The following is a 21,391-nucleotide window of genomic DNA, read 5'->3' on the forward strand; positions in this document are numbered from 1 at the left end:
AGAGAAGTTATTAAAACAACCGAAAGCAAAAACACCAAACCTTGGAAATGAAAATCTGATTTCCAGAGTTGCTGCATTGTATTATTTAAATGTCCAGGCCAGGTGCGGTGGCTCATGCCTGTAATGCCAGCACTTTGGGAGGCCGAGATGGGAGGATTGCCTGAGTCCAGAAGTTTGAGATCAGCCTGGGCAATATAGCAAGACCCTGTCTCTACAAAAAGTTAAAAATTAGCCAGGCATGATGGTATATGCTTGTAGTCTCAGCTACTTGGAAGGCTGAGGCACAAGTATCACTTGAACCCTGGAGTTTAAGGCTGCAATGAACTATGATTGCACCACTGCACTCCACTCTGGGCAACAGAGTGAGACTATGTCTCAAAGAACAAAAACAAAAACAAAACACAAAGGCAACAAAAGAAAAATATATATGTGAGACTTTATCAAAATTCAGAACTTTTGTCCACAAAATCCAGTCAACAGAATGAAAAGGTGACTCACAGGAGAAAATATTTGCAAAATCATTTATCTGATGAGGTATTAATATCTAAAATATGTAAAGAACTCTTACAACTCAACAATAACCCAAACTGATTGATAAATGGGCACAGAATCTGATGGACATTTCTTCAAGGAAGATGTGCGAATAGCCAATAAGCACATGAAAATCTTCTCTACATCATTAATCATGAGGGAAATGCCAATCAAAACCATAGTAAGATACCCCTTCACACCCATTGGAATCACTGTTATTTTAAAAAACAAGCAAATAAAGAGAAATTATCAGTGTTGTCAGGGATGTGGAGAAATTGGAACCACTGCTTATTGCTGGTGGGAATGTAAAATGGTATAGCCATTATAGAAAACACCGTGGCTGTTCCTCAAAAAATTAAACAGAATTATAGTATGATCCAGTAATTCCACTTTTAAATATATACCCCAACAAAGTGAAAGTAGGATCTTGAAGAGGTATTTGTACACCTATGTTCATAACAGCATTATTCACAATGGCCAAGAGGTGGAAACAACCCAAATGTCTATTGATCTATGAATGGATAACAAAATGTGACATATATGTGTAATGGAGTATTATTCAGCCTTAAAGAGGAATGAAATTCTGATACATGCTACAACATGGATGAACTCTGAAGACATTAGGCCAGTTGAAATAAGCCAGTCTGCTTATATGAGGTACCTAGAAAAGTCAGCTTCATAGAGACACAAAGTGAACTGTGTTTACCAGGGGCTGGGGGTAGGGGGAGTGGGAAGTTACTATTTAATGGCTACAGAGTTTAAGTCTGGGAAGATGAATAAGTTCTGGAGGTAGATGGTGGTGATGGTTGCATAACAGTGTGAATGTACTTAATGCCACTGAACTGTATGCTTAAAAATGGTTATTTTTTTGTGGGTTTTTTTGGTTTGTTTTTTGTTTTTTGTTTTTTTTGAGACAGAGTCTTGCTTTGTCACCCAGGCTGGAGTACAGTGGCACAGTCTCAGCTCACTGCAGCCTCCGCCTCCCAGATTCAAGCAGTTCTCCTGCCTTAGCCTCCTGAGTAGCTGGGATTATAGGCACCCGCCACCACACCCAGCTAATTTTTGTATTTTTAGCAGAGACGGGGTTTCACCATGTTGGCCAGGCTGGTCTCGAACTCCTGACCTCAAGTCATCTTCCTGCCTCAGCCTCCCAGAGTGCTGGGACTACAGGCATGAGCCACTGCATCCGGTCATGGTTACATTTTATGTATATTTTACCACAGTTAAAAAAACTTAAGAAGTTACCAAAAAAACTTAATTGAGTTTTAAAAGTAGATATCTATCTTCCAAATCAGTGTTGAGTACATGAAATTAGCAAAGTAACAGAACAAGAAACATAGGGAACTTTAAGATAGCATAAACAATTAAATCAGATGAGTGGAATTCAGTGAGATGTCTTTAGCTATGGTAAATAATTTTAGCATACATTGATATTGTCTCATACCTGTATTTAACTTAAGCAAGTTCCAATAAATATACTTAACAAAAAAGAAGAGAATTTTAAAAGTACAGGTGTTTTGTGCATGCACTCTACCCTTTATGAACATATGACTAAGGAAGAATATGTAATGAAAGATGGGAAACTTCATTCTCAAAGTTCATTGTAGTCCTCATTTGCCTTTTATAGTGTAAGCATCTTACCTTGCTTGTCTGGGTATGATTCTAGAGTTTGAAGAAATGTCTTTTTGGTACAATGTCAGGTGCTTCATCAGGTGCTCAGATTCAGGTGCAGCGATAAGTTGCAAGCCTGGAGGCGAAAATGGACTCTGGTGGGTTTCTTGAGCAGACACGATGTCAGTTTCAACATATGCCTTCCTAAGGGTGATTTTGACCCTCTGTGGCAAGGTTTTCACCTCACATGCTGACTTTAAACCCTAAATTCCATTTAAAATATATCTCTACTTTAGTGAAAAAATAGTAATGAGACTGTATATGGTATAATCCTTGTATATCTTCACTTATTAGGATATATAACCAAAGTTTAGTTGGGTTTTCTTTTATTGTTTCCTTCATACTTTCCTGAATTTTCTACAACGATCAGGTTGATTTTTTTTTTTTTAATGATAGGAAGCTGTCAGCTTGTGTTCATTTGTTTATTCAAACAATAGATATTAAAGATGTTACTGTATTCCAGGCAGAAATACTGTGGTAGGTGTTACAATTTCAGTATTGCTCAAAATAAACTATAATGGAGTTTGTGTTCACATTGGATGATAGATATTCGACCATAAATAAGTATATAATTACAAGTGATAAATGCTAAGAAAATAAAGAAGAATTCCAAGATAAACAAGTAGACCCAGTTTTGTTTTATGAACTTTTGAAGGTCTTTTCCAGGAAGAAACTTTTAAGCTGAACTCTCGAGGATGAGGATGAATTAGGTAGGCAAAGAGTGGAGTGTGAGAATGTTCTGGCGAGAAGGAACAAGATTAGGAAAGCCCATGAAGCAGAAAAGAGCTTGCTGCATGTGACAAATGGAAAGAAGGCAGCATGGGTTGAAATTTCAACACATTTGAAGATCTAATTGGTTTTTGTAGTGATTCATGAATCAGGCAGCATCTCATTCTATAATATAGAAAAAGGTGCACTGGGCATGGGAGAGCAGTTAGTTCTGATAAGGTAGCCAAACCAGGAACAAGGAAACATAATACAGACAGTTCCCAATTTACAGTGGTTCCACTTAACTACTTGTGACTTTACGATGGTATGGAAGTGATACACATTTAGTAGAAACCATACTTCAGTATGGCATTTAATAAACTATATGAACTATTTGACACTGTATTATAAAATAGGCTTTGTGTTAGATGATTTTGCCCACATGTAAGCTATTGTAAGTGTTCTGAGTATGTTTAAAGTAGGCTGGGCTAAGCTATGATAGGTTAGGGGCATTAAATACATTTTTGACTAGCAATATTTTCAACCTATGATGGACTTACCAGGATGTAACTCCATTGTAAGTGGTGGATCATCGGTAATACCAAAAAAAGCATATTGATTGACATCAGGTTACTTTCCTGGTAAAGATTAAAGCAGAGATAAGTTCCTTGTTACGCCAGCTCAGGGTGACTGGCCCCTTTTTCAGTTAGTTGCTGTGAATCTCTTGTTAGAAAACTCCAGTCCGTTGTGGAACTTTCCTTCTTCCTTAAAGTTTCAGTTGGATTGTATGGCATTTAGTACAAGTGACTACATTTTGGTTTGGTCTGTTGGGGCCTAGTGCAGGAGCTCAGTCTAAAACAATGGACTCCCATAAATTTTATTTAACAGGGTAGAGCATAGTGATGGGTAGATATGGTTGAAGACAGGTAGGTTCAAGATCATGCAGGATCTTATCAACTGTATTAAAGTGTTTGGATTTTATTCTAATACTACTGCAATTATGGTTTGATTTACACTTGTAAAGTTTATTCTTGCCACTATATGGAGAAATGGTTTATAGATGGGAAGGCAGAGAGCCGTGGTGGGGTGGGTTACAGTGGAAGTAGAGATACCAGTTAGTTAGAAGGCTGTTGCTGTAGACAGTACCAGAGATGGTAGCATCAGTATCACAGTGTTATCTATAGAGATAGAGAGAAATAGACAGTCAACTTCCTTTTAGAAATAGTTTCTCCTGGCCGGGCGCGGTGGCTCAAGCCTGTAATCCCAGCACTTTGGGAGGCCGAGACGGGCGGATCACGAGGTCAGGAGATCGAGACCATCCTGGCTAACACAGTGAAACCCCGTCTCTACTAAAAATACAAAAACTAGCCGGGCGAGGTGGCGGGCGCCTGTAGTTCCAGCTACTCGGGAGGCTGAGGCAGGAGAATGGCGTAAACCCGGGAGGCGGAGCTTGCAGTGAGCTGAGATCCGGCCACTGCACTCCAGTCCGGGCGACAGAGCGAGACTCCGCCTCAAAAAAAAAAAAAAAAGAAATAGTTTCTCCTAGATTTGGTAATAAGAGTGTGGAGAGTGAGGGAGAAGAGCGTGAAAAAAATGTCTGGAGTGAGCAACTAGGTGAATAGAGGTGCCATTTACTGAGGTGGAGATTGAGGAAAAAGCAGATTTGGGGATGATGATCAAAATGTCTGCTTTGGACATGTTAAAAATGAGATTCCTGTTGCATAGAGATGTTGGGTCTGCAATCGAATGTAGGGCAGAGTTAATTTACACATGTTAAGGTAATAGTGCCACATATAAGGGGCACTGTTCACATTATAAATATATACTTTTATGAAAGCACACAGATGGCCATGAATATTCCAGATCTTTAGTTAGAGTTTTGGAGCAGCAGTGTTAACTCTTGTGCTGCCCCAAACATAAATCTGTACTCGCACATACTATAGCTATGCACAGGTACAGGAAAATAAGTATACATACATTCACTGACACACACACATGTGTGGCTGCACTCTCTCAGCTGCCTCTCACCTCCTCTGAGGTTGATTCTCTTGCTCATTCACCCACTGCTGTCAGGGACATAATTGTTCCCCACCTAACTCTGAACTTGAGGAGTCATCTCTCTTGGAGAACAAGGGGTGGTGGTGCAGATTGTGCGTGTGCATGCTGCTGCTGGTGTGTACTCCCTGGGAGAATTTGTGAAGAGAATGACCACCATTTACAGTAGTTTGTGTTGTACTACAATATATAGTAACTTAAATATTTTTATTTGAGGAAGACACGTATTTTTCTAATTTCCATAAAAGTGCTGTAAGAGCTAGCCGTGTCCCTGAATGCTGGAGTCGGATGCTCAGAAGAAAGGTCTTGGCCAATGGTACATTATTTGTTGGTCATCAGCATATACCTTGGTGGTCGATAAGTTTACCTAGGAAGGGAAGAGAGGCCAGTTCTGACTCCTTGAGGAACTCTAGCATTGAGAGATTTGGTAGAAAAAAAGATAAAAAATAAGTTTCCGGAGAGGTAAGAGGCAGATAAGAGAAAGTGATGTTACAAAAGTTGAGAGGAGCCCAATATAATCTATTTTGGCCCAGAAGGCTTGCTGTTTTCCTTGCAATCTGTCCTGCAGAACTCTTCGTGGCTTATTGTGCACTGTACTAATGATACAGGTACTTACCCAGCTCTTATTGCCATACATATACTAGGAGCTCAGGAAATACAGGATCTTAGAAAGAAAAATCATCTCACAGAAGATTAGTATAAGCCTTTATATGTCCAGAAATGTTCTTTTGCCTGTTAGATGTGGCATGGTTTATAGATTAATTTATTATATCAAAGAATGTAGGAATATTGAAATATATTTTAAAAGAATTAAATGCTTTCAAGTCTTTTACTTATCTGTCATTTTCCTTTCAGTGTTTTGTCTTTTGTCAGATTAATCTTCTGGAAACATAGCTAAATATATTATTATTTCATTTAAAAATCTTCCATTATGTTGCATTTCATATACAATAAAGTTTATACTCTTCAGCTTGGGATCCCATGCACTGCTGAATTTTGTCCCAAACAACTATTTTTAAATATCTTCTACCACTCTCCTTAATGTATTCTACAATCCAGCCTGACCATAAAGTGTCTGCCATTCTTAAATACTTCTTGTCTTTGCTTATGCTATAACTTCTGCCTAAAATGCCTTTCTTCCTTCCTTTCTATATCAAAAACTACTTTTTTTCCAAGGTACAATCCATTTTCTCCTTCCGCCAAAACCATCGTGAGCTGAAAATATTCTGTCTCCTGAACTGATTCTCCATTTTATATCTTCTCATATCATTTGCATCTCTGCCTTGTATTATTAGAATTTATATTACATAGCTTACTTCAGTTTGACTGACATTTCCTTCTGATTATCCTACCCATTGTAGTGTTTTTTTGTTTGTTTGTTTGTTTTTTGTTTGTTTGTTTGTTTTTTTGAGACCAGGTCTCACTCTGTCACCCAAGCTGCAGTACAATGGCACGATCTCTGCTCACTGCAATCTCTGCCTCCTAGGTTCAAGCAATTCTTCTGCCTCAGCCTCCCAAGTAGCTGGGATCACACGCACCTGCCACCACACCTGGCTAATTTTTGTATTTTTAGTAGAGATGGGGTTTCACCATCTTGGCCAGGCTGATCTTGAACTCCTCCCGCCTCTGCCTTCCAAAGTGCTGGGATTACAGGCATGAGCCATCGTGCCTGGCCTGTAGTGCTTTTTTCATAGAATTGGTCTGAGAGGCAAATTTTTAAAAAGTCTTTCTCAATTTCATGTCACTATTTGTGTTTTGTATTACTTCCCCATTTTTCTTTAGGATCCAATGATGCAGTTGCTCCAGACTTCCCAGCTCAGGTGCTAGGCACAAGAGATGATGATCTCTCAGCCACTGTTAACATTAAACATAAAGAAGGAATCTACAGTAAGAGGGTAGTGACTAAGGCATCCTTGCCAGTGGGAGAAAAACCCTTGCGGAATGAAAATGCAGGTAACTGGATTGGCTTTGTAAACTTTGTGGCATTTTCTCCCCTTTTCATCCTAAATGAGATTACTGTCCAATCTTTATCCTTTTTTTCTGTTTCGTTATACAAGCTTTTCTCCTTGCCATTATATTGAGCATATATAAGAAGGTAAAATTTCATAAAATCGTTTATTATGCTTCAGAGATTTTTGAAAACTATAAACTTCATTTTCACAATGGGGAATAAAATATGATACAGCTTTTGAAATGAAATAATACCCAATCAAGTATGTTTTAGATACTAAGATACATAGAAAATCTTGATTAAATCACCACATTAGTTTATCTCTGTCAGATATTACAAAGTAATGTCTTATAAGCTGGATTCTGTTGCTGACATGATTTTTAAAAAAAAATTTTTTTTAAAGACAGGTTCTCACTCTGTCACCCAGGCTGGAGTGCAGTGATGCAATTATAGGTCACTGCAGCATTGAACTCCTGGGCTCCAGTGATCCTCCCACCTCAGCCTTCCAAGTAGCTAGGGCCAGAGGCACACGCCACTATGCCTGACTAATACTTTTTTTGTAGTGATGGGGTTATTTTTGTAGTGATGGGGGTCTCGCTATGTTGCGTGGGCTGGTCTTGAACTCCTAGCCTCAAGCTGTCTATCCGCCTCAGCCTCTCAAAGTGCTGAGATTACAGGCACGAAGCACTGCATCCAGCCCCCATGTTGTTTTAAAACTTTTTAAATTTTCTGCCAACATTTAAAACTAAGATTTTTTATTTCCCTTGAAAAATCAGAAAATCTGGCTACCCTTTGGCTTGAATGCATTCATGGTGGTCATCAGCTGCAGCTGAGCCATGGCTGTCCCCCTGCAGGCAGGACATCCATTCTCCTGTTTGCTTCCATCCCCAAAGCTCTGAGACCCAGTCTGCTTCATTATTCCACCTTATCTCTCTGGTCACTGCCGGTATTTGAGTTTCAATCTTTTTTTTTGAAATGGAGTTTCGATCTTATTGCCCAGGGTAGAGTGTGATGGTGCGATCTCTGCTCACTGCAACCCCCACCTCCTGGGTTCAAGTGATTCTCCTGCCTCAGCCTCCAGAGTAGCTGGGATTACAGGTGCCCGCCTCCACACCCAGCTAATTTTTTGTATTTTTAGCAGAGGTGGGGTTTCACCATGTTGGCCAGGCTGGTCTTGAACTCCTGACCTCAGATGATCTGCCTGCCTCAGCCTCCCAAAGTGCTGGGATTATAGGCATGAGCCGCTGTGCCTGGCCCCCATTGTTTTATAAAAGATTTTTTTCTTCTGCACCCCTGACATTATACTTTTGTAGCTGAGAGATGATAATCTTTATTAAATGAAAACTCCAGTAGCCACTGAAAATTCTGTATGTATAATTGTCTGTGTTTGTTATATTTATAGTTTTTTATTCCTGTGTATAACTATTAGCCAAATAGGTGCTACTGATCCCAGGGCAGTTTTTAAACGTAGGGTGGCTCTGTGTTCTAGTTTTGGTATAGTGTTGATGACTTCATGTGATAGCATCAATGCCTTTGTGAGAAAAGTAAATGAGGTCTGCTTATTAAAGCACACATTTTTTAAGATAATTTTGTTCTACTTCAAAACACAGTGAAGTCTTTTTATAAATGCCTTTTGAAATAAGACAAGAGAAGCATATCTACCAGCTAACATTGAGACTGCCAAGTAAATAAAAGAAATAATTTTACAAAATACAGTTCATAAATGAAAACTTTTATGCACCAGGGAATCCCTTACGTGTTTTCCACTATCCATATACTAGTGGCAGTTTGGTTGAAACAGATAACCCTAAGATCCCAGTGTCAGATACTTTAGGTGAGGGGAGATGTGGAAAAGTTGGCAGGAAAGAAGTGAACTGTGTCTGAAGTCTGCACAAAGAACTTACCAACTTTACCTCACTCCCAGGCTTCATTTCGTAAGGATGATATGTTTGAAATAAAGTCAGTCTCAATTATCTGAGGGACCCCTACAATCTCCCATCTGTTGGTCTACTTACAGATTTCGCATCCTAAGGAAAAGCCCTCCTCCTGGCTTAGTCTTTAGTAGCCATTTCACTTGAGAGAAACCTAGCCTCAGAACCTCTTGCCTTAGAGAATTAAAGAAGAAGAATAGAGGAGAGAATGCCTACCTGGGAAACTGAACAAAGACCTATCTAATAGCTAAAAGAGCTCATAAAAGATCATAAGTAAAATTCTCAGTTAAAGGGGTGAAATATAAAAGTGAGAAAATCTCTTCAAAAATAGAACATAAAGAGATGGGAAAATATTTTTTAAAATTCAAGATTGTCCCAAAAGTTTCAACATCCAAAGCAGGTGTTCTATAAAGACAATAGAGAAGGCAAAAAAAGAAAGAACCAAAGGACTAGTATAGGAATAAATTTCAGAACTGAAAGATGTGAGTTTTCATACTAAAAGGGACTACCATGTACATAAAAATATACACCAAGGCACATGACCTTGACATTTTAAAACTGATTTGAAAAGAGATTCTAGCAGCTTCCAAAAATAAAACGTACATTCCATATAAAGAAATGGAAATGAGGCCGGGCGTGGTGGCTCACGCCTGTAATCCCAGCACTTTGGGAGGCCGAGGCGGGCGGATCACAAGGTCAGGAGATCGAGACCACGGTGAAACCCCGTCTCTACTAAAAATACAAAAAATTAGACAGGCGCCGTGGCGGGCGCCTGTAGTCCCAGCTACTCGGGAGGCTGAGGCAGGAGAATGGCGTGAACCTGGGAGGCGGAGCTTGCAGCCGAGATCGCGCCACTGCACTCCAACCTGGGTGACAGAGCGAGACTCAGTCTCAAAAAAAAAAAAAAAAATGGAAATGAGACTGGCATCAAACTTCTCAAAAGTGATAAACAGAGTTAGAAACCAAAGGAATAATACCTTAGAATTCTGAGAGAAAATTATTTCACTAAAACAAGGGAGTTTATTTAAGTTAAAAAGAAAGAAAGAAAACATGGGATTGAGGAAATGGAGGGGGCCAACACAGGAAACGGGAAACAAATTCTCACTGTGGCAGTGGTACACAAGGCCTAGAACCCATTCAGATTGAAGCCTGCAAGGAAAAAGTCAAATTGATAGGATACCTTATGTAATTGACTATACTTAGAGGAGGTTTTCAGTCTATTTGCAGCTGTAAGAATGAAGTAGGGGTTGGCACATAGAAACTCAGAAAATGCAAAAACAAAGCAGTTATTAACTCTTCAGGAAAAGCAGAAGTTTGTAATCGAAAATAAATGTAATTACAGTATACTAGCTGGCTTAGCTGTGAATAATAATTATGTAAACAATCATATGTAAACACTAAATATCGATTTAATTGAATATTTAATCACTCTGACCATTATTTATGTGACATATAAACACTGAATATTAATATAGGGCTAAAACTTTTCAGAAGATAGCATGAAAAGATATGTTTGGGTAGGAGGTTTTGTAATGAGATAAATCCATAATTGATCTTAGTATATAGTATAAGAATAAATCCCAGAACTGAAAGATATGAGATTGTAATTGATCTTAGAAGGAAATCGATAGATAATTTCTGGAACATAAAATGATATGGTAGTATAAAGCATGTTATTAGAAAATAAGGATATTGATCCTAGAATAAATGGCTAGAGGAGTTGAAAATGGTAGCCTTTAGAAATTGGGGATCTGGAGATCCCTGGAGAGGGAACTGCTGACTTTCTTATAAGCCTCATGAAACTATTTGACTTTTAAAACATATACATTATTTTTATTAAATCAGAATTTATATTGTCCTTCAGCTCAAAAAAGTAAGAAAAAAAGTACGTTTGGCAAATATTGACTAAAGAAAAGCTAGTGTTAATATAGACAAAATAGAATTCCAGGACAAGAAAAAAATTAAAGGTAGATACAACAGTTTATCTCATAGTAATAAAAGGGTCAAATATACCAGGAAAGATAAAATTGTGAACTTATATGTATATTCTCAAACATATTCAGGAAAATTACAGGAACGTATAGGTAAATTCAACAATACATTTCAGAAATGTGAAAGATCAGGAAGTAAAGAGAGAAAGTAGGGCCAGGCTTGGTGGCTCACACCTGTAATCCCAGCACTTTGGAAGGCCAAGGCAGGTGAATCACGAGGTCAGGAGATCAAGATCATCCTGGCTAACATGGTGAAACCCCGTCTCTACTAAAAATACAAAAAAAAAAAAAAAAAAAATAGCCGGGTGTGGTGGCAGGCAACTGTAGTCCCAAACTCAGGAGGCTGATGCAGGAGAATGGCATGAACCTGGTAGGTGGAGCTTGCAGTGAGCCGAGATGACGCCACTGCACTCCAGCCTGGGCAACAGAGCAAGACTCTATCTCAAAAAAAAAAAAAGAGAAGGTATTTGAAAAATGAAGTTTTACTTATAATAGATGATTTTCCATTTTTAAAAGAACACAGAAAATTTGATGAATTTGTTGGTTTCAAAGAATTGATGTGCAGACAGACCAGCTTCACTGACCACACTGTAGCTAAATTAGAACTCAACAATACAAATATGGAATAATGAAATAAAAGAAAAATCTGTCTATAACAGATTGAGTGGTATTCTCCCAAAATTCATGTCCACCTGGAACTTCAGAATGTGACCTTATTTAGAAATAGAGTCTTTGCAGATGTCATTAAAGATCTCAAGATTAAATCACCTGGATTTAAAATGAGTCCTAAATCTAGTGACTATTTTCCTTATAAAAAGAGGAGAGAAGACCATTGAGGACAGAGGCAGAAATTGAAGTTCTGCTGTCACAAGCCAGAGAATGCCATGGGCCATTACAAGCTGGGAGAGACAAGAAGAATTCCCACTAGGTGCCTTCTCAAGGAGCATGGCCCAGCTGACACTGTGATTACAGACTTTAACTTCCAGATCTGTCAGAGATTAAATTTCTTTGGGCTAACCTGCCCAGTAGTAATTTGTTATGGCAGCCCTAGGAAACTAATACACCATTCATCTATTTGAAAATTGTATAATGTAATTCTAAATAACTCAGAAGTTAAAGAGATAAATCATAATAGAGATTACAATATATTTAGAACTGAGGGATAACAAAATTTTAATATCAAAATTTTTTGGAAGAGAGCCAAAGTGATATTTAGGGGTAAAGTTACACACTTAAATACACATATTAAAAAATAAGAAAAATCCAATCAAAATCCCTGCAGGTTTTTTTTTTCTCAGAAACCAGCAAGCTTATTCTGAAACTGATAAGGAAATACAGAATGCCAAGAATGGCCAAGGGAATCTTGAAAAGAAGAACAAATCTAAAGGTTTTACACTACCAGGTATCAAAACTTATTATAAAGCTAAAGCTGTAGTAATTATAAAGCTGAAGCTTAAGTAATTAAGACAGTGTGATATTGGCACAAGGATGGACAAACTGACCATAGAACAAAATATTCCCGGAACAAATTTACCTGTATATGAATACCTGATTTATGTTAAAGGTACTAAATATAGTGGGGTAAGAATTATTTTTGGGGTAAAATGGTGCAGAATAAGTTAGATATTCATATTGGAAAAAAAAGAACATTGACTTCCTTGCTCACATTATAAATAAAAATGATTTCAAAATGGATTGTAGGTCTAAATATAATGAATGATTGATAGATCTACAAGAAAATGGAGGAGTATTAATCCAGGGATAGGAAAAGATTCATTAAACTGGATCCCACCCCCCGCTCCCTGCCAAAAAAAAAAAAAACCCATAAAGGAAAATACGAATATGGCACATTAAAATCAGAAATTCTTTTTTTTTTTTTTTCTTTTTTTGAGATGGAGTCTTGATCTGCCACCTAGGCTGGAGTGCAGTGGCATGATCTCTGCTCACTGCAAGCTCTGCCTCCTGGGTTCATGCTGTTCTCCTGCCTCAGCCTCCCGAGTAGCCGGGACTACAGGCGCCTGCCACCATGCCCAGCTAATTTTGTTTTTTTCTTTTTGTATTTTTAGTAGAGACGGGGTTTCACCATGTTAGCCAGGATGGTCTCAATCTCCTGACCTCGTGATCCGCCAGCCTCGGCCTCTCAAAGTGCTGGGATTACAGGAAAATGAGAAGTTCTAAGAGTCTCTCTGAACCTATTCTGGTTCGGGAGACTGCCTGATAACTAAAAATATATAAAATAAAATTTAAAAAATATTTATAAACAACAAATAAGAGAGTAAAATGCAAGTCACAGGGTAAGGAAGGTATTTGTGATGCTTGTGTCCCACAAAAGACATATCTGGCTGGGTACGGTGGCTCATGCCTGTAATTCCAGCACTTAGGGAGGAAGAGGCGGGTGGATCATGAGGTCAGGAGATCGAGACCATCCTGGTTAACATGGTGAAACCCCATCTCTACTAAAAATACAAAAAAAAAAAAAAATTAGCCAGGCATGGTAGCAGCCACCTGTAGTCCCAGCTACTCAGGAGGCTGAGGCAGGAGAATGGTGTGAACCCAGGAGGTGGAGCTTGCAGTGAGCCGAGATCGCACCACTGTACTCCAGCCTGAGTGACAGAGCGAGACTCTGACTCAAAAAAAAAAAAAAAAAGTAAATAAAAAGGCTTATACCCAGAATATAAAAAGAATGCCTACAAATCAATATGAAAAAGGAATTCAGCCCAATAGAAAAATGGGCAAAAGACTTTGATAGATACTTTACAAAAGAGAATATCTAACAGCCAATTAACATGTGCAAAATATTTCACTTCATTAATCTATAGGGAAATGTAAATTAAAATCACAGTAAGATAGCTCCATATACCTACTAAGACATCTGGCTGAAATGAAAAAGACAATACCATATTGGTAAGAATGTAGTAGAACAAGCAGAACTAATTCACTGCTGTGAGAGTGTGGATTGGTATAATGACTTTGAAAAGCAGTTTGACATTATCTACTAAGTTCCACAAAAGCAGAACCTATGGCATAGCTGTTCTGTTCCTAACTCTATACTCAACAGATAGGGATGCATACAAGCACCAAGAGAAACATACACAAATATTCTTCACAGCAGTATTTGTAATAGCTCCAAACTGGAAACTACCCAGATGCCAAGTATTTATCCAGTAGAATGGATAAATTGTGGCATACTAACATTATTGAATACTGATTAGCAAGTGAGAATAAGTGAAGGTAAATATATGTGACAGCACTTAATGAATCTTGCAAACAACTTGAGAGAAGAAAGCAAGTCACAAAAGAGTATGTGCTATATTATTCCATTTATAAAAAGTTGAAGAATATTCAAAACGAATTTGTTATATTTAAAATCAGGTGTTACCTTCAGCGTGGGGGAGATGGAAGGAAGAATGAGGGGAGCATGTAAGTTTCTAGCCAGATTTTATTTCCTAACCTGGATAAGGTTGGAAATAAAATATCACTTGGTTTTTGTAATTCACAGAGCTCTATACGTGCACATTTTCCCCCATATTTTCCACTGTACAATTAAAAAGATCTTTTAAAAAGCAATATGGTACTTAGAAATGAATCTAAAAGGGCAGGTAAAACTATTTTAAGAAAAAATTAGAAAACTACGTTGAGTAAATGGACTAAATGCTCCAATTAAAAGACACAGACTGGCAAATTGGATAAAGAGTCAAGACCCATCAGTCTGCTGTATTCAGGAGACCCATCTCACATGCAGAGACATACATAGGCTCAAAATAAAGGGATGGAGGAAGATCTACCAAGCAAATGGAGAACAAAAAAAGCAGGGGTTGCAATCCTAGTCGCTGATAAAACAGACTTTAAACCATCAAAGATCAAAAGAGACAAAGAAGGCCATTACATAATGGTAAAGGGATCAATTCAACAGGAAGAGCTAACTCTCCTAAATATATATGCACCCAATGCCGGGGCACCCAGATTCATAAAGCAAGTTCTTAGAGACTTACAAAGAGACTTAGACTCCCATACAATAATAATGGGAGACTTCAACACCCCACTGTCAACATTAGACAGATCAACGAGACAGAAAGTTAACAAGGATATCCAGGAATTGAACTCATCTCTGCAGCAAGCAGACCTAATAGACATCTACAGAACTCTCCACCCCAAATCAACAGAATATACATTCTTCTCAGCACCACATCACACTTATTCCAAAATTGACCACATAATTGGAAGTAAAGCTCTCCTCAGCAAATGTACAAGAACAGAAATTATAACAAACTGTTTCTCAGACCACAGTGCAATCAAACTAGAACTCAGGACTAAGAAACTCAATCAAAACCGCTCAACTACATGGAAACTGAACAACCTGCTCCTGAATGACTACTGTGTACATAACGAAATGAAGGCAGAAATAAAGATGTTCTTTGAAACCAATGAGAACAAAGATACAACATACCAGAATCTCTGGGACACATTTAAAGCAGTGCGTAGAGGGAAATTTATAGCACTAAATGCCCACAAGAGAAAGCTGGAAAGATCTAAAATGGACACTCTAACATCACAATTAAACGAACTAGAGAAGCAAGAGCAAACATTCAAAAGCTAGCAGAAGGCAAGAAATAACTAAGATCAGAGCAGAACTGAAGGAGATAGAGATACAAAAAACCCTCCAAAAAATCAATGAATCCAGGAGTTGGTTTTTTGAAAAGATCAACAAAATTGACAGACCACTAGCAAGACTAATAAATAAGAAAAGAGAGAAGAATCAGATAGACGCAATAAAAAATGATAAAGGGGATATCACCACCGACCCCACAGAAATACAAACAACCATCAGAGAATACTATAAACAGCTCTACGCAAATCAACTAGAAAATCTAGAAGAAATGGATAATTTCCTGGACACTTACACTCTTCCAAGACTAAACCAGGAAGAAGTTGAATCCCTGAATAGACCAATAGCAGGCTCTGAAATTGAGGCAATAATTAATAGCCTACCAACCAAAAAAAGTCCAGGACCAGATGGATTCACAGCTGAATTCTACCAGAGGTACAAGGAGGAGCTGGTACCATTCCTTCTGAAACTATTCCAATCAATAGAAAAAGAGGAAATCCTCCCTAACTCATTTTATGAGGCCAACATCATCCTGATACCAAAGCCTGGCAGAGACACAACAAAAAGAATTTTAGACCAATATCCCTGATCAACATCGATGCAAAAATTCTCAATAAAATACTGGCAAACCGGATTCAGCAGCACATCAAAAAGCTTATCCACCATGATCAAGTGGGCTTCATCCCTGGGATGCAAGGCTGATTCAACATTCGCAAATCAGTAAACGTAATCCAGCATATAAACAGAACCAAAGACAAGAACCACATGATTATCTCAATAGATGCAGAAAAGGCCTTTGACAAAATTCAACAGCCCTTTATGCCAAAAAGCGCTCAATAAATTCGGTATTGATGGAACGTACCTCAAAATAATAAGAGCTACTTATGACAAACCCACAGCCAATATCATACTGAATGGGCAAAAACTGGAAAAATTCCCTTTGAAAACTGGCACAAGACAGTTTCACCACTCCTATTCAACATAGTGTTGGAAGTTCTGGCTAGGGCAATCAGGCAAGAGAGAGAAATAAAGGGTATTCAGTTAGGAAAAGAAGAAGTCAAATTGTCCCTGTTTGCAGATGACATGATTGTATATTAAGAAAACCCCATTGTCTCAGCCTAGAATCTCCTTAAGCTGATAAGCAACTTCAGCAAAGTCTCAGGATACAAAATTAATGTGCAAAAATCACAAGCATTCTTATACACCAGTAACAGACAAACAGAGAGCCAAATCATGAATGAACTTCCATTCACAATTGCTTCAAAGAGAATCAAATACCTAGGAATCCAGCTTACAAGGGATGTAAAGGACCTCTTCAGGAGAACTACAAACCACTGCTCAGTGAAATCAAAGAGGACACAAACAAATGGAAGAACATACCATGCTCATGGATAGGAAGAATCAATATTGTAAAAATGGCCATACTGCCCAAGGTAATTTATAGATTCTATGCCATCCCCATCAAGCTACCAATGACTTTCTTCACAGAATTGGAAAAAACTGCTTTAAAGTTCATATGGAACCAAAAAAGACCCCGCATTACCAAGACAATCCTAAGTCAAAAGAACAAAGCTGGAGGCATCATGCTACCTGACTTCAAACTATACTACAAGGCTACAGTAACCAAAACAGCATGGTACTGGTACCACAACAGAGATATAGACCAATGGAACAGAACAGAGCCCTCAGAAATAATACTACACATCTACAGCCATCTGATCTTTGACAAACCTGAGAGAAACAAGAAATGGGGAAAGGATTCCCTATTTAATAAATGGTGCTGGGAAAATTGGCTAGCCATAAGTAGAAAGCTGAAACTGGATCCTTTCCTTACTCCTTATATGAAAATTAATTCAAGATGGGTTAGAGACTTCAATGTTAGACCTAATACCATAAAAACCCTAGAAGAAAACCTAGGTAGTACCATTCAGGACATAGGCATGGGCAAGGACTTCATGTCTAAAACACCAAAAGCAATGACAACAAAAGCCAAAATTGACAAATGGGATCTAATTAAACAAAAGAGCTTCTGCACAGCAAAAGAAACTACCATCAGAGTGAACAGGCAACCTACAGAATGGGAGAAAATTTTTGCAACCTACTCATCTGACAAAGGGCTAATATCCAGAACCTACAAAGAACTCAATCAAATTTACAAGAAAGAAACAAACAACCCCATCAAAAAGTGTGCACAGGATATGAACAGGCATCTCAAAAGAAGACATTCATACAGCCAACAGACACATGAAAATATGCTCGTCATCACTGGCCATCAGAGAAATGCAAATCAAAACCACAATGAGATACCATTAGAATGGCAATCATTAAAAAGTCAGGAAACAACAGGTGCTGGAGAGGATGTGGAGAAATAGGAACACTTTTACACTGTTGGTGGGATTGTAAACTAGTTCAACCATTATGGAAAACAGTATGACGATTCCTCAAGGATCTAGAACTAGATGTACCATATGACCCAGCCATCCCATTACTGGGTATATACCCAAAGGATCATAAATCATGCTGCTATAAAGACACATGCACATGTATGTTTATTGCAGCACTATTCACAATAGCAAAGACTTGGAATCAACCCAAATGTCCATCTGTGACAGACTGGATTAAGAAAATGTGGCACATATACACCATGGAATACTATGCAGCCATAAAAAAGGATGCGTTTGTGTCCTTTGTAGGGACATGGATGCAGCTGGAAACCATCATTCTTAGCAAACTATCACAAGAACAGAAAACCAAACACCGCATGTTCTCACTTATAGGTGGGAACTGAACAATGAGATCACTTGGACTGGGGAAGGGGAACATCACACACCGGGGCCTATCATAGGGAGGGGGGAGGGGGGAGGGATTACATTGGGAGTTATACCTGATGTAAATGACGAGTTGATGGGTGCTGACGAGTTGATGGGTGCAGCACACCAACATGGCACAAGTATACATATGTAACAAACCTGCACGTTATGCACATGTACCCTAGAACTTAAAGTATAATAATAATAAAAGAAAGAAAGAAAGAAAGAAAGAAAGAAAACTACATTGAAATATATTAAGACCTAAATAGTTGGAAAATTATACAATTATGATAATAAAGATGTCACCAAATTAATTTCTAAATTAAACACATTGCTACTCAGAATTCCAGTAGGATTTTTTGTGGAACTTGACAGGCTGATTCTAAAATATTTATGGAAAATCAAAAAAAGTATATTTAAAGAATAAGATAAGGGATCTTGCCATACCACACATCAAGACTTATTACATGGGTAGCTTGTTTAAGACATCATTTGCAAAGGAATAAACAAAGAAAAATGAAACAAAATGGTGACCCAGAAACATATCCATGAATGTGGAAACTTAACATACACAGAGATAGCATAACAATCTGTGGAGAAAGGATGAAGAGGAACTATTCAATAGAGTTTGAACCAGTGAATATATATCTGGAAAAAAATAAAATCAGGTAAATCACTGCTGCACACTAAACAGAAATGTATAGTATGCCAGGCATATTAAAAGTAAATGGGAGGCCAGGCGCAGTGGCTCAAGCCTGTAATCCTAGCACTTTGGGAGGCCGAGACGGGCGGATCACGAGGTCAGGAGATCGAGACCATCCTGGCTAACATGGTGAAACCCCGTATCTACTAAAAAATACAAAAAACTAGCCGGGCGAGGTGGCGGGCGCCTGTAGTCCCAGCTACTCGAGAGGCTGAGGCAGGAGAATGGCATAAACCCGGGAGGCAGAGCTTGCAGTGTGCTGAGATCCAGCCACAGCACTCCAGCCCAGGCAACAGAGCAAGACTCCATCTCAAAAAAAAATAAAAATAAAAATAAAATAAAAGTAAATGGGATAACTACATTTTTAGACTTTAGATGGTCTGTCCTATGACCATGTGATAATAGAAGATTTCTTAAACAGGACACACGAAGCACCTACCCTAAAGGAAAAATATAATAAACATGCCATAATTAAAAATGAAAATTTTTTTGCATAAACGATATCAAACAATGAAAAGACATGAAACAGCCTGGGAGAAGATATTTATAATGCATGCTACCTGCAAAGACATTTCACAGGAATGTTCATTGCAGTGCTTTTCAAATAGGAAATAGCCTTAAGTTGATCAACAGGTATATTCATATATAAATACTATAGAATAGTACATAACATTGAGAATCAGAGACATACATTAGTTGACTAAATCTCAAAATCATAATATTGAGTGAAAAAGGCATGGTGCGTAAAGGTACAGACAGTATTGTACCCTTCATATAAGGTTTAAAGACTTGCAAAACAATGCTGTGCATTGTTGATTAATATATGCAATGTAGTAAAGAATTACAAAATGTCCTTGATATTGATAAACTCTAAATTTGGTATAAAGGCTGCTACTTAGAAGTGGGAATGGCATCATTGGGAACAGCTTACACAAGGAACATTATATTCGTAATATTTCTTAAGCCCTATGGTAAATGCTTTGGTGTTCATTTTGTTGCCTATACTTTTGGTATGCCTGAAATATTTTATTAACATTAAAACTTTTTTTTAACATTAAAACATTTTTTAATGATCTGAACATTTCAGTAGACATTTAGATCAAAGAGATTAGGAGGATCAAAGTAATAGAAGTAAGAAAAATGTATGAATTTAAAAGAGGTAGCAAGAGTTAACTAGTTCTTTGCATTTTTAGCAATCTCTATTCCCTTTCTGACTTTTTTGTTGAAAAATATACTACAGATAAAAATCAAAAATGATCAAGAAAAACAGAAAGGAAAAGAGAAATAGTATTAGATAAGTTTAAAAGGCTGTAACTGCATGAAATTTTTAAAAAGTTGTAAGAGAATGCTGTATATAAAATCTAGATGATAAAAGTGTTTTTCTTGGATTATATGAAATATAAAAATTGACTCCATAAGTGGTAAACACTTTGAATAGGCCAAATAACTTGAAAGCATTGTTCACATCTTTTTTCCTTTGAAAAAACATACCTGATCTTTCGTTTTTTTGCTTTTTTAACTGTTGCATCAAACCATCAAGGAACAGATTTTATTTAGAATGTTTTTTATTTTATTTTATTTTATTTTATTGAGACAGTCTCACTCTGTCGCCCAGGCTGGAGAGCAGTGACACGACCTCGGCTCACTGCAACCTCCGTCTCCTGGGTTCAAGTGATTCTCCGCATCAGCCTCCTGAGTAGCTGGGACTACAGGTGTGCACCACGACACCTGCTAGTTTTTGTATTTTTAGTAGAGTTGGGGTTTCACCATGTTGGCCAGGGTGGTCTCGAACTCCTGACCTCAAGTGATCCACCCGCCTCAGCCTCCCAAAGTACTGGGATTGTAGGTGGGAGCCACCGCACCCGGCTGTAGAATGTTATTTTATTTAAACTGTTGTTCTACACAGTAAAATACGAAAAATTTTTCAATTCATGTCACAGTTTTTACACCGATGGAGCCTAAGAGGTACTTTTTTCCTAATATATAAATGAATTTGGGGATTTGTTTGTAATTTGGGGGGAGGATTACTTGTCTGTTGTGTTTATTATCTTTCCTTTTCTGAAATCAAATGATGTCGTTATTCCAGATGCCTCAGTTCAAGTGCTAATCACTGGGGATGAGAACCTGTCAGACAAAAAACAGAAAGAGATCCACAGTACAAGGGCAGTGACTGAGGCTGCCAAGGCTAAAGAGAAAGAATCTTTGCAGAAAGATACAGCAGGTAGCTAAACTGGATTGTCTGCATATAATTTTCTTCTGGTCTTCTAAAATGAGACTATTCTCTTAAGAACAGAAACAGAAATATATTCTCTATTCTCTTCTTGCTGTCTTCAGCTCTCTTCTATCTTGCGTATATATGAAATAGTTAAGGTATGTTTAGCTGTATTTATTATGTACTTTGGCAGGTAAAATGGACATATTTAAAGTTCTTTGA

At 37.9% G+C, this 21,391-nt stretch overlaps 1 protein-coding gene across 8 annotated transcripts in view; it reads left to right on the top strand.

Annotated features, from left to right (window-relative positions):
* The window catches only part of ALMS1 (ALMS1 centrosome and basal body associated protein), a 234,137-nt gene that overhangs the window by 152,706 nt on the left and 60,040 nt on the right, over nucleotides 1-21,391 (top strand). For 7 of the 8 annotated variants that reach the window (XM_033175100.1, XM_033175107.1, XM_033175106.1 and 4 more), the window contains 2 exons: nucleotides 6,748-6,918; nucleotides 21,044-21,178. In XM_033175100.1, the coding sequence (XP_033030991.1) occupies nucleotides 6,748-6,918; nucleotides 21,044-21,178 (306 nt within the window). The remainder of the gene's footprint in view (nucleotides 1-6,747; nucleotides 6,919-21,043; nucleotides 21,179-21,391) is intronic. The other variant, XM_033175102.1, reaches the window with a different exon arrangement.

This window comes from Trachypithecus francoisi, unplaced genomic scaffold, assembly GCF_009764315.1.
Source record: "Trachypithecus francoisi isolate TF-2019V2 unplaced genomic scaffold, Tfra_2.0 Lachesis_group17, whole genome shotgun sequence".
NCBI classification, from domain to species: Eukaryota; Metazoa; Chordata; class Mammalia; order Primates; family Cercopithecidae; genus Trachypithecus; species Trachypithecus francoisi.